Source organism: Egretta garzetta, unplaced genomic scaffold (genome assembly GCF_000687185.1).
Source record: "Egretta garzetta isolate BGI_Z169 unplaced genomic scaffold, ASM68718v1 scaffold94, whole genome shotgun sequence".
NCBI classification, from domain to species: Eukaryota; Metazoa; Chordata; class Aves; order Pelecaniformes; family Ardeidae; genus Egretta; species Egretta garzetta.
The window spans coordinates 868055-881593 of NW_009259683.1; the positions used below are offsets into that span (position 1 = coordinate 868055).

At 39.2% G+C, this 13539-nt stretch overlaps 1 protein-coding gene across 1 annotated transcript in view; it reads right to left on the bottom strand.

The window, feature by feature from the left end:
- LOC104126121 (ubiquitin-conjugating enzyme E2 E2) overlaps positions 1-13539 on the bottom strand; it is a 213474-nt gene that overhangs the window by 38246 nt on the left and 161689 nt on the right. The window contains 1 exon segment of the mRNA XM_009638632.2: positions 712-844. Within this exon segment, the coding sequence (XP_009636927.1) occupies positions 712-844 (133 nt within the window).

Consider the following 13539-nt stretch of genomic DNA (forward strand, 5'->3'; position numbering starts at 1 on the left):
CCACATTTTATCCCATTTCTGGTTTTCCAGCCTTCATAATCACTAGATTTTTCCTGTTCGACATTCCGAGCCTACTCAATTATGGTAATGATCTGCCACCTTCGTGTTATTGGTACCGTTCTATGTTTGCGGTTAGCGTTATTATTGACAGCATTAGAAAACGAATCTGCAAGGAGTTCTGTAAATCTCTGTCTTCCACTTCTGTTTCTTGCCCTTGCTGCTGTATTTCCATTCTTCCAGAAAACCGATGTAAAGCAATTACTTATAACTTCATGAACAACAGTGTGTCTTGCATCTGCAGAAGTAATTTATATGGGGTAGTGCAAAAGGTCCATATTTTTGTCAGACTGCCACAGACCCCTGGTGACTGATATGGGTCAACAGGAAAGATTAAGTATCTTCAGCTGCTTATAAAGGGTGCAACTCAAATATAAATGCTTTCATATTAGAAACAAATCCAAATAAAACAAATAACTGCTGGAAATTTTGCAACCATTTGCTAAATAAATCCATATCCATCCAGCTATACTTGCAACATGCAGGCAAATTTTAGGTAGTTATTTAATTTCTTTCCATCAAAATACTCAGTTTAAATATTCATTATTGCCTTGAAAGTTTTATGTTTAATCCTAAAATGATATACCAACATACACATTAAAAAATATCACAAGGAGAAGACTCCTATCAGACTTTTAATATTCTCCTACTAACCTTCGGTGGTTTAAAAGGATAGTCCGGTGAAAAGGTAATGTCAAGGAAGAAAACTCCACCTTCATATACAGACCCTGGAGGCCCCAGTATAGTTGACCTCCATTCATAAATGTTGTCTCCTTTGGGTCCAGCACTAAAATAGAAAACAAAAATATAACATAATAACCACATAGAATCAAGAATATACTGCATCAGTTATACTTTATTAGTAGTATCGCTGGTTTTGCAATAACGCTACAAGTTAGAATTGTGTATCACATTCATTAAGTTAGTCCCGGCTAAAACATGTAACTGGTGTCCTAAGCTCTGCCAGTGAAGTGATGTATTCAGCGAGGAAGAAGTATTAAAATCACTTTATAAATTATTCAAATAAGCACAGAAAAATTCCCGACTGTCTCATCTCAAATATTTTAGTGGGCAGATGTGAAGTATTTACAGTGCAAGGATACAGAGACTTTGCTGAGATGCCTTGTCACTGACTTGCCTCACAAGCCATCCTATTTTCACCTACCCCCTCATCCACCTACCTGATCAGTCAGTAGCAGTGTAATTACAGACATTATTATACAGCACGGACTGCACCAAAGACTAAGCAGGGTACAAAGCTGCGCTTTCTAAATTACTAATCTAAGGTCTCCGGTCACTACTACAGAAGGCTGCTTTACTCTGCAATCGTTACCCTATCTTAAAAATATTATAAACAGGACACGGGTTAAACTGTTGGATTATGTTAATTCAAAGTCCTTGTTTAAAAACACAGTACTGAAGCAATGTTTAAAGTATACAAAACATAATCCTTTATGTGAAACAAGAAAAATCTCTCAGGTCAATTCCTGAAAAAATAAAATTAAAACCTAATAAAAGTTCTTGGGCATGACTCTTCCAAAAGCCAACACAGCCTCCCTTCCTACAACATAACGCTCGTCCATAGAAATGCATATTTTACTCAGGGTGGCCTCTTAAGGAATACGAAGACTTCTTCTCAGTTCACAGCCTGCTGATACCAGTCACTGATACAGAACCTAAATTTTAATTAGGATCAATTGGGATGGTGACTTCCAGATATCTGATTAATATTATTCAGAGGAAGGCAGTGCTGGTAGATATTTCAAGTAAGTGACATGGTATTGTCTTAAGGCATGTCTTGTGAAACAATTCTTGTTATGTTTGCAATAAGGATTTCCACAGCATGCAGGGGTTTGTGAAATAACCCTGTGTGTAGAACAGATGAAAGCTCTTGGCTATGCTCCATGCCTCACAACGTACCCAAGGCATACAATTATTACACGACATCATGTCATGTTCACTGCTCAGCTATTCATTTTGTTCACTGAAAGTTAATAAAACCCTCTTTCACCTGAAATTCCTTGGGCTCCCTTCATTAAAACTTCTGACTGCGTGATTCCCTGCATACAACTGCGTGACTTAGTGCTGTGCGGTGTACTTCATTAGTCATGGTACCTACATCAATTTTCTATAATAGCTGTTAATGCTTCTTGGCTTTCTAAACTACGTGCTTTCTTAACAAAAATGGGTTGCAGAGACTGTAACATTATGGAACATTCATTTTCTATCAGCCATAGTAACAAAACTAGCAATTGTTTTAAAGATAAAATCTGGCTTTTTAAGTGTCACAATAGCAGAAGTGTTGCCATCCATATTTCACAGTGTCTATAATACATCAGGTTGCTAGCTGCCAAACAAATTTAATTTACCCAGTTCTCAGTTTGCATTAACCTTTGAATAATAAAGCACATCTGAGACTGCTGTAAGAAACAAACCAGAGAATGAATAATTAAAAACACCTTCACTGCCTTTAGAGAGACCAATCCCGAGTCAACAGGGAAGGTTTAATTGTGACTGAACTAGGCATTAAGGGGCTAATTGAACTCTTTATAAGCCCAAACGAATGTGGTCCTACATCAGTGCTATGGTATACAAGGTGCACAGAAAGTAAAACCCTTAAAAAAAAAAAAATCAGGCAATTGGTTCAAATAGAAAAGGCAAGAAGCAGGGGCAGTCTAAATCTTACATGAAAGAAGGCCGTAATATGTGAAGGAAATCCTTTTCCATTTTCTGCAGAAAAATGTTTTAATACTTGGAGAAGCAGTTGATGCCAGCAGGTTAAAATGGAAGTGATATAAATGTCGATCCCAGAGAAATGGTTGGCACCAGCAAGTAACGAAAGCAAGCCCTGTCCTTTTTACACCTTGTTCAGCCAGGAGGGGATGGTTGGGCCCTTTTTGGGTTTGAGGGAGGCTCACGTTTTTGGTCAGAACTCTCTCTGATAGTGGCATTTTCATAACGTATATTATTTTTATTTGTTTTGCCTATTTATTTAATTGCATTAACATTTGAAATGAGCAGTCATTAATTAGAATAGTTGGAAAATGCTCCATCTGCCAGTTGAACTGTTTCGGCACGTCCAGCTACAAGCCCAGCCTGATCATATTCTGAGGATGCTGATTAACATTAATTGAAGGTTTTCTTTGCAAATGAGAGATGAAGCTTTATTAAGTATTATTATTAATTTGAAGAATAGCTTGAATTGTATGGCGTGTGGGAACACTGCTGTTATCGACGTTGCCTGTTCGAGTGCTTGCTGGCAGCAAGGCTGTTCAGCCGATGTCAAATACCGATCCCCGTGCACAGGCAACAGCTGGTGCTAAGGGCAACAGCATGCACAAGCATAACATTTTTTTTTCACTTGCCCGTTAATAATACAAAAAGTTTGACAGGTGTATTATCTTTGTTTTCCTTCTTTCCTAATTGTTAAGCCTTTTATTTATCCACATTATTGGCAACCAGAACGACGACTCATCAGGCTTCACCAGAGAAAATTCCCATATGTGCAAGACCTCAGCCAGAGCCTTATTCTATAAGTTTATAATGCAAGAGGATTTAATTGCCCTTCTCTCTACATGGATATATGCCCAGCACACTGAAGCCCAAATGTTTTACATTCACTATGATTTATATTCCAGCTCTATTAACGTTACTGGCAACCAAACCACAGATCTCAAAGAAAGCAAACCAAACATCTCAGTGTCTGAAGTTCTGTTATCTTTGGAAGGACAGATTCAGATGTGCACCCGCTCGGCAAAGGGCAGATCTGTCTTGAACTCAACTGACCCAGGGCCAGAGCATACGCGTTGCTGCCTGCTACTAACCTGCTGCTAGAATCAGTCAGCTTCGGGGGAGAAGTGACAGTGGCGGTGGCAGCTCCCAGTGGCAGTGGCTGAACTGTGAGGGTAAGGTGGTTAGGAGAAGGACGGGTCTGCTGCCAGGCTGGCAGCGCAGCCTCCTGCTTTGAGCCCTGATGCTGAAACCCTAGCGGACCTGCAGGATGAGGCAAGCAAGGAGCTCAGCGAGAAGCCCCATGGTGAGACTCTGGTGCGGGTGCTCCCAGCTTTTCCAGTGGTTTCTCCCAGGTGGCATCTATAACCCAGGACCAAGGAGGTGCAGCTGAGCATAAACGCCCTGGAGACCTGACGTTATCAATGGCTTGTCAAGAGTTGACAGTCCAGAAGAATCTGGTAAGAATCCCTCTGCTGTCATTATTCCCCTGCAGCCGACGAGACGCTGCACAGAACGTGGCCTGGTTCACCCACTGGGAAGGCTTTGCTCACTGGAAGAGCTGGGGTGGGTGGACATGGAGCCAGCCGCCTTGTCTTCCAGAATGACATCGGTATGGGCGTATGAAATTCAGGCCAAAGTCATCAAAACATGTAAAATGCTCTCCTTTCTACTTCACTCGCCTTTGCCTCTCCTCACATATTTCAGCTCTGCCACCGCTTCCCACATACATGCTTGCAGGTGAAATGTGTGCACATCAGTTACAGTTAGTTGCAAAATACTGTACATGCTGCTATAACTGAATTCATTTTGCTTTAAATATGCTTAATGCACTGAGTATCTTCTACTCCCTCAACGTGCTTTAGGCAGGCAGTCACTTGAAAGTAATGCTGCTAAAAACTGCTTGTCCGGTACAATCTGTTATAAAGATCATGCTTTCCCTGCATTTAGAATACCCTGAAATATTAAATTTAAAATGGTGTATTAGGACAGTTGTATGAAACCAACAGCATCTATGAGACATACCAGACGAAAACCTATCTGGAGGAGTTTTGACAGTACAGTTGACTTTTAGTTTAGCTGTGATTGTATACAAATTTACTCAATCTCCAGAGAATAACTCAAAAACTAAAAATACAGAAATTCAAAGAAATAACAGTATCCCGCTTGTTTATCAAGCAGTCACGTGGAATAAATCAGTCAAAATAATATTAATATTTTCTAATCTAACTTAAGTTTCTCGATGAGGGATCCCTTACTTCCCCAGCATCTGTAACTGGAGGTAACATAACCTTACACTGTAGAAAATGAAGACTAGTTCAATGTCTTCCCTTCCATTCATGGTCTCTGAATCTTGCTGGTATCCACTTTTAAAGCATAACTGTACTCTTTAACAGAAAGGAAAGGGAAGCCTATAGCACAAAACAAAGTAGTAAAAAAAGGAATTGCAACTTAAATTGCCTTCTAGTTCCAACATGCTAACAGTGTGTGTGGGGAAGTGATCAGGCCAAATAAAACAGGAAAGCAAGGTGGCTGGGAAGCCTCCCCATTCCTCAGGACTCAGAAAGAAATGGAAAGGTTCTTCTGGACTATGTAAGTTTAAGTTCATTTTTATCCTCATCTTTTATAACAGGGTAGAGTAAAGCAGGACCAGGCTATTATACTAATTTTGTCCATGAAGTCACTTTCCATGGCATTGTCTAAGGCAATTAATTCTTACTACTGCCTTATCTATTCTGGATTGCCTTAGCACACAGAAACACACATCAGAACTGGGGTTCCCCTGCACTAGGTGCAGTCCATGGAAGATGCAGACCCTCTCAACTATCTTTGGCAACATATGACAGCAGAAAGAATAGGGATACACTCAAGTCCCTTCTTCTTCCTTTTCTTTTATTACATGGAGCCTTGACTTTACTATTTAAGAGATTTCCCTCTGAGGAAAGAAGCTCACCACAGAATTATATCCATTTATAAGATATACAACACTTTTTCTTGCAATTCTGCTTCTTGCATATCTAACAGTTATGCTGGAGCAGATCCTGCCTCTAGCTGCCCTCCGTGAATGCTTCTGGAAAGCCAGCTGCCCAGAGGGCAAAGTGGATACAAAAGTACTGGAAGACTGGCAAAATAATTTAATAGCACAGCTGGTGAGGGAAGAGGATGGATGTGACAAAACACAAGACGGCAGATTCAGCTCTCAGTAAGATACGTCTCTTGAGATGCTCATGCGAAGCCTCATTAAAATAAACCCAGTTCATACCTCTGCTCTCTGTTCTGAACATGGTGGCAATACTGCAACTGGTCCTAAGTGAAAGGGTTGCTTAGGTCTGTACCACAGCCACGTGAGCGACTGTAGTTCTCAGCCCTGCTTTCCCACTGCTGTGTGTCTTTGGCTTTGGAACGGATACAGACAGCACCAGCAGCACCAGTTAGCTGTTGAGTTTCTTCTGCTCTTCTCCCACTTCTCTCTCCTCTCTGTTCTAGAAGCCCACCTGATCCACCACCTCTTGAGCCTTCACCCTTTCTCTTCCCTTCTTACTGACAATTCTTCTTCGTAGAACCTTGTCTTTTCTATTTTCTGCTTGAGGGTGGTGTCTCTCCCGCCCCCTCTCTGTATGGTGATAATTCATTGCTCCTTCACCATGGTGGATCCTTCCTCGCTTCAGGTACATGCAGATCCCCCGCCCCCTAACATCCCTTTTCTTTTCTCTCATCCACAGCCATCAACACATCCCGCTATTTTTCATCTTTCTCCAGAAAGGAGGAGGGGGTGGAAAAATGGTGCAGGGAGATTTTATTACAGTGCAGCAGTTACTCATTTTGTTTCTTTCCTTCCCTGTTGCCCTTCTTCTGAGATGTAGAAAATGAAGAGCAAGCAGAGCGGGTGCTGCAGCAACAGTGGCGTAGGGAAGGGAGTCACAGCTGCCTACCCAGATGCTACAGTGATATCAGTAGGTACTTTTATAAATGTATGTAATAAACAGTTGCCACAGCAGCCAAAGGAATACATTTCTACAAAACAAAACCAAAGAGATAGCAGTGCCTCTGGCAATGGGCACAGTTGTATAGTTAATAACACCTCTGCTATGAATAAAATTAGCAGGCTAGTCTCCAAGCAGTAAAATCAAAGAACAATTAAAGAAATAAACCCCTTCAGAATTAGAAATAAGTGCTTAGTTCGGCTATAATATTGATGACTTAAAGTTTCATCAAGAAATAACCCCTCCACCCCCCAGATTTGTCCTTTGGAATACATAACCTTTTCTTCATTTCTTTTTTCCTGAAAATCTGCTGAAAACTCTAAAATATTTTATTTTCTTTTTTCTTTTTTTTTTTTAAATTTATCCTCATCTCAATTCCTTCATCTAGATGGTGCAAAAAGTGCCATTATCAAAATACTGGAAGATGCTCATGGTTCTTACTAGCTATTATCTAGACCTATAGCTATTATCTATCTTATCAAAAGATCTGAATTTCTCTAAGAAAATTAACACTATATATACATTTTAAAAGAGTTAATTTTACTTTAACTAGACACTATATGTAGTGAAAAAGATTGGCTTTCCATGTTCTAAGACTCAAATTTGGGTCTGTGCTGGATCCAGTATTTTTGGTCACCCTGCAATATTACTGGGAATTTGTGTTTTACATATGCTAGAATACCAACATAATTAGATGAGGTAAGCACAATTTTTGGGCAGGCATCTTTCATTAGACTTAATTATTCATAATGGAAACCAAGAGTGAAGTGCCTGGGCTACTTGTCACTCTGAAAGGCTTTGGCAGAAAGAGAAACTTCAGGCAAATCCCTTACACCACTCAGTTTCCATTACAGTGAGAGAATTCAGCGGAAACATTTGGATCAGACTTTCTTCCAGATCTTCCAGTTTTCTGATTGAGACCATCTTTCCATGAGAAACTTCAAAAAAAAAAAAAGTACTTTTAGGCAAGCAGTGAGAGAAGGAGGATATTAAGACATTTTTCTAACTCATGCTACAATTCATTCAAAGTGGTTATATCCTTCTTTTATCAAGTGCTTTTTATTGAAGCCAATTACCATTTTCATCTACGCTTTGGAACCAATATGTTTGTGGTAAATGCGATTGGAAGAATATCTAGGAAAACTGATCCCAATGAGCTGTCAAAGGAGCAGTAATGTATTACAGGATAACACTGGATATTGCTTCTTATGCTTCTTGAGAGCACTTGAATTCAGTACGGCACGGCAGTTTTTCATTGTCAATCTTCTCTAGTTTTAGCAAGGTGTTTCTAGAGGTCCATTTATCACCCAAAGCGATACGCAGTTTAACTTGGGGGCTTCCTGCCACTTTCTTTCTTGCAACAAAGCCACACAGCACACCGGGTCGGCGTGCTGAAAGTCTGTCTGAGGCAAATCCTTTTTTCCTTGTGATTAACTTTCTCTGCCCTCCTGTCATTGGAGCTATTAAAAATTATTGGCTGAAGCTGCTGAAGCTGTGTTGTGTTTAAAATTACTAAGTTCTGGCCACGGTAAAAATAACAAATAGATTAAGACCAAAGCGAATCTCACTTAGTTGATTTTATTATTCAGTTGTAGATAATACCACTAAAAATTATTAAAAGTATCCTAGCACTTTAGCAGACTGGTATTACTCAGAAAGTACTTTGATGCTTTTAGTCTCTAAAGTTCTGTCTTCAGAGCATTCCTGAGACACAAACCATCATGAAGAGAACTGCTTCTTAATGCACAAAACAGTTATTTATATTATAGTATCTACAGCAATTTATTCATTGCAAACACCATTACACAGTGTATGATCACAGCATGCTGAGTATTCACAATGAGATTTTAAAAATGGCAATTTTGTTAAGTATTCTCCACTTTGTTCAGCTGAACAAAATTACATCAAACCCTTCACAGAAGGCTTTCCTTGTTCAGCGCCGGAAACAATCATTTGCCTCCCATTACACATCTCTCACAGGACGGGCTCCATTCCCTTTTGCCACATCTTTTGTTTCTTTTTCTTTTAAAGTAACACCACTATCTGTAGTTCCGTCTCTTTTATACCATGAGAAATGGACTGTAGGGTTTAAATAAGATAAAATATTGGTCATCCTGATTTGCCTCTATGGTAAATTATATCAAGCATGATTTGGAGCCATATTTTAGCAAAAGAGAAAAAACACAAGTAACTAGGAATGAAAAACACTACAAGTATATGAACAGACATTCCTGGGACCTTCCAATATGACCTCCAACCTTGCAACTTGCCAAGTGATATTATTTCCATGCTACTCCCAATTTGCTTTTCCCTGAGGTTTTTTCTTTCCCAGGATTACCATTTATTTTTCAAAACAGAACTGCTTTTTAATTTCACAACATTTCCCCTTACTCACAACAGCTGTAATTTACCATTCTATCTTTTCTAAGTTAAACAGAAAACCTGACTCACAACAGCGGGGTGGCACCATCAGGCACTATGTTTTTAAATTCTAAATCTAATTTAAAAGGATGAGGTGACTGAGTGCAGACAGATAGCACAGAAACGCCATAGCAGCTGGAAGATTTAAGAGGTGTAGCAGGGAAGAAAGCATTCTTTAGAACAGCATTAACTTTTTAGTTTGTGGGGAAACCTTAGAGGCAATGCAGGACAGAGAGGTAGACGCGGCTAAAGCAGACCAGCTCACAGAGACTAGAAAGACCTGTCACAAATGGGTGCAATATACGTAAAGCTTTGGATTTGAAATCCACTTGAGATGCTGATTTGATCACTTGTAAAGAAATGATACCAAACTCCTGCTCTTCTTCACAAATGACAAAAAATGAAAAAAAAACCAAACCTAAAAAAAAAAAATCATGTGCATTGTATTAGTGATGAATGGATCAGCTGAACTTCAACTTCTCCTTCACTTTCTGGTGGACTGATGACAATGTAAGAATTTTTTTTAAGTCTTATCCAAAAAAGATATCTACAGTATCTTACTTTGAAAAATATTAGTGTAAAGATATTCTGCCATAGTCAGCCATTTCAGTAATTGAGAATGATTTATACAGGATTATTTCTAATATACGTACACACACATTTTCTGGTTATTACGAATACTATAAGCAAGGCAATAATATTTTTCAATGACTCTATATTCTCTGATCCTCAGCAAGCTGGTTCTGTAAAACCACTCTAGTTATTGCATCTTTCCCCTACTTGGAAATGATTTATCCAACTGCCTATAAAGAGGTTTGATTTGCTCAAGACTGTCATCTTTAATAATCCCATCTACGGGCACAGGAACCTGGAAATTTTGAAACCTTATGCAGCAAGAATAATTTTGTAGCTTTTTTTCCAAAGTGGCCTGATTCTGAGATTTCCTTTTGTGTTTTAGAGACTTTAGATTCTTTATGTAAGCTGCTTGCAAAACCCTCCCAAAATATTAATGAGGGAAAGCAAGGAGAAGAAGAATTAAAGAAGTTCATATTTGCAGAGAGAGAGACACCTCAAACATACAGTACAGCTGTGTAACCACCAAGTCTGCTCTCCTGTCCATCCTGTAAAGAGAGGGACAGGCTCGAATACAGACTCCCCTCATTTCAGTGAGAGATTCACACGTGCTTACATGTGAAATGCTTGCTTACACAAGGAAACAACTCTATATTATGGCATAGATTAACTAACATGATGTTAAACACATTATAAAACAAGTCATTTCCTCCTGAGTAAACAAGCCTATAAAGCCAACAGGCACAGAAAAAGGAAATTTGATTCTGAAATCCATATACATCAAAAGCAGATTCCTTTTATTTAGTCAATTTAGTTAAGAGGCTGTCTTATTTCTCCAGATCTCTGGTAAACAGAAGAAAACACACTTGGAAATTGCTGGCAAACAGACATGTTTTCACAACATTTGTTCTTCATTTGAAATTATTCACTTACTTCAAATATGGAGACCAGCCATAGGTCCAAAGTGAAGGAAACCTTAAAACGTCTCAACTTTTGATTGAGACTGATTGCCCCCATTGCAGGCCACATTCTGACTTATCAGAAGAAAACACTATTTATAAGCAAATTTTTTTGCAGTGTCTGTGAGGACTGAACAATTTTCAGCACTGGACTGACCAGTCAAAATAAAGGGGGATCTGGCAGATTCTTCAGGGGTATTTACATGAGACTGGGAGTTGGTAATGTGTCTTCTACTTCAGTAGAATATTGTTAAGACTTTTTAATGTACTCTTTTGGGGTGGGGGACTTATCTGGATCCATGACAAGCCAAACAGAAAATAAAATATACAGAAATTTATAATTTTTCTATCAGGATAATTTTCTCCTAGGATCTTTTGGGAGAGTCTCTGGGCCTGAGGTTAGGAAGGGGCTTATGTAGGACCAAGCTTTCTCTTCTGACATTGCTGGAAATGCTCTCAAAGTCAGACCTGGAGTTAACAAGCGAACTTGCTAAAACATTTCCAGAAACTGGTTATGCCACAGACTTCACTATAGGAACAGGGTCGTTCCAATGTGTTTTCCAGTAAAGGTGAGCTTATTTGGGACAACTGAGGCTACAGTCTTTTCAGTACACAGACCTCCACTGTGTCCCCAGGATCAGGACTTCTGATTAGAAAACCCTTCCCTATAAATGTCTTAGTTTCATCCTTTGCTTTATTCAAAAGCATTAGGATGGAAAGATAGAAATTGATCCCAGGAAGGACAATGGCAAAATCAGTTCAAGAAAAGAAGGACGCTCGCTTGCCATTTGAAAGCCATAAAGAAAACTTATGGCTGGAAGGAGAAGTCCTCAGCCCGTGTTCTCAGGATGGGAAGGCAAACAACCAGTGTGCAGCTACCTGCTTGTGAAAGCAGTCTTCACCTTAGAGCTGGAGTTGGGGAACTCAGATCTCCACAAGATCCCTCTTAAGGTTTCGAGTAATGCTTCCACTGCTGTAGACCTCACACATGGTCTACTCTAGAAATGATGCCTTGTCTAATGAAGAATCAACATTTCTAATTAGTAAGGGTGAACCAGCATTCTAATCTGAAAGTCATAATCAATGACCTTGTCATAGAAGAACTAAACCTCACATGTATAAGACCTGTTTTTTTTATAACCACAGCGTATGTTCCCTACATCAAGATATAAAGACCAACAACAGTTGAAATTGCCATTATAATTTCCTTGGGAAAAAAACAACTTGGAATCCTTACTCACACAGATGTTTTTTTGCAAGATAAAAATTACATTTGTGTTATTTTCTTTCCCATTTTCCGTTCCAGCTCATCTCCCTGGTTCAGCTGCCGGTGATACCTTCTCTCATCGTTGTTTATTGACTCGTAACATGGCTGGTTGTGTGCATTAAGTGACAAATGACCAGTCTTTGAGTCAGAGCTACCACCACCAGGAGATCCACAGAACACTATACCAGTCATGCTGGAATTCACAACACAAAAATAACATGTAGCTTAACCTAAGAACACTAGAGTTATATTACTTATCTTTATCATGTGTTACTGCTTATCTTTATTATACTAATCACCCTTGCTTAAGTTTTGTGGATTCAAAGCAAACAGCTGGAGCAAATGGCTATGAGCTATAGAAATCTTCATCGTGTGGTCTCCCGTTCAGTGCTAGCCTGGATGGCTTCCATCCAAATTGTTTGTACTTGGAGGCTCCTTGGTGGTCTGCATCTAATGAATAGGTTTTTTACAAGTCCGTTTCTTAGCGGACAAATGTCCGAAGCCATAAGGATATCATTGCTGATTGCAGCCTTGCTGGCAACTGGGTGGATGGAGGAGGAAATACTCCTTGGCGCACGGGCTAGCTCTTGGTTGAGGCCCTGAGAACGCTGTGGGAACACAGGCCAGGCAGCTGCCTGCCTTTACTGGTTATTCACAGGTTAATTAGGAATGTATCTGTACTGATCGCTGCAACGATCAGTTAGGTACTCTTCACAAACACCATATGCAGTGTAATAGTTTTAACAGAAAAATGTCCTGCTTTTTTTTTTTTTTAATGCAGAGGGAAGGTATGGTGGACATATTTCAAGCCATATTGCTGTTTAAATAATTTGGATATGATCAAAATCAGTAATGGCTCACCTATACTGCTTGTGATAATTTAGCAGAAATCTAGCCGCCTGAGCAAGATTTTAATATACCACTTTATGTATTAAGAAGAAAAAGTGTTCCTCTGTCAGCTCACATGGAATCACAACAGTGTGCATATGTATTCTTGTCACAGTTTCTGCACTTTTACTGGTTTTGATGCCTTCAAAATAATCTTTTTTAAAATTAATGTACTTGCCGATTGTATATTCTGGAAGGGAGAGCAGCTGTTTCCTCACAACTGTACGCATAGCCTTTTGAAGAAAATTTTGTTTATTAATAGTAATCTGTTTTTCATAGCTTCGCAATTTCTTAGATAATAGGGTAAAACACAATTTTCCTTTCATGTTTGCTGCATACTGAAGAGACAGATGCAATTGCAAGAGACTACTTATGCTGAGGGCAAAACTTAGTGCTGCTTAATGTGACTTAATGACTAAAAAATGTGTATCATTTATAGATGACATCTAGTACTCAGTTTAGATATTATTATGGTCAATGAGTACTCTTCCCTGCTGATTAGTAAAAAGATTTGGAATTAAATCTGTTCTTATTTTACTTGTTCAAGTAGACACACTGAAAGCAACCCAGATAACCACATGAGTAACAGAAATGGGATTTAGTCTTTGTTCCTGATCTTTTTCTAGACAGAAGCTCGCATATAACTATCACTATATATATA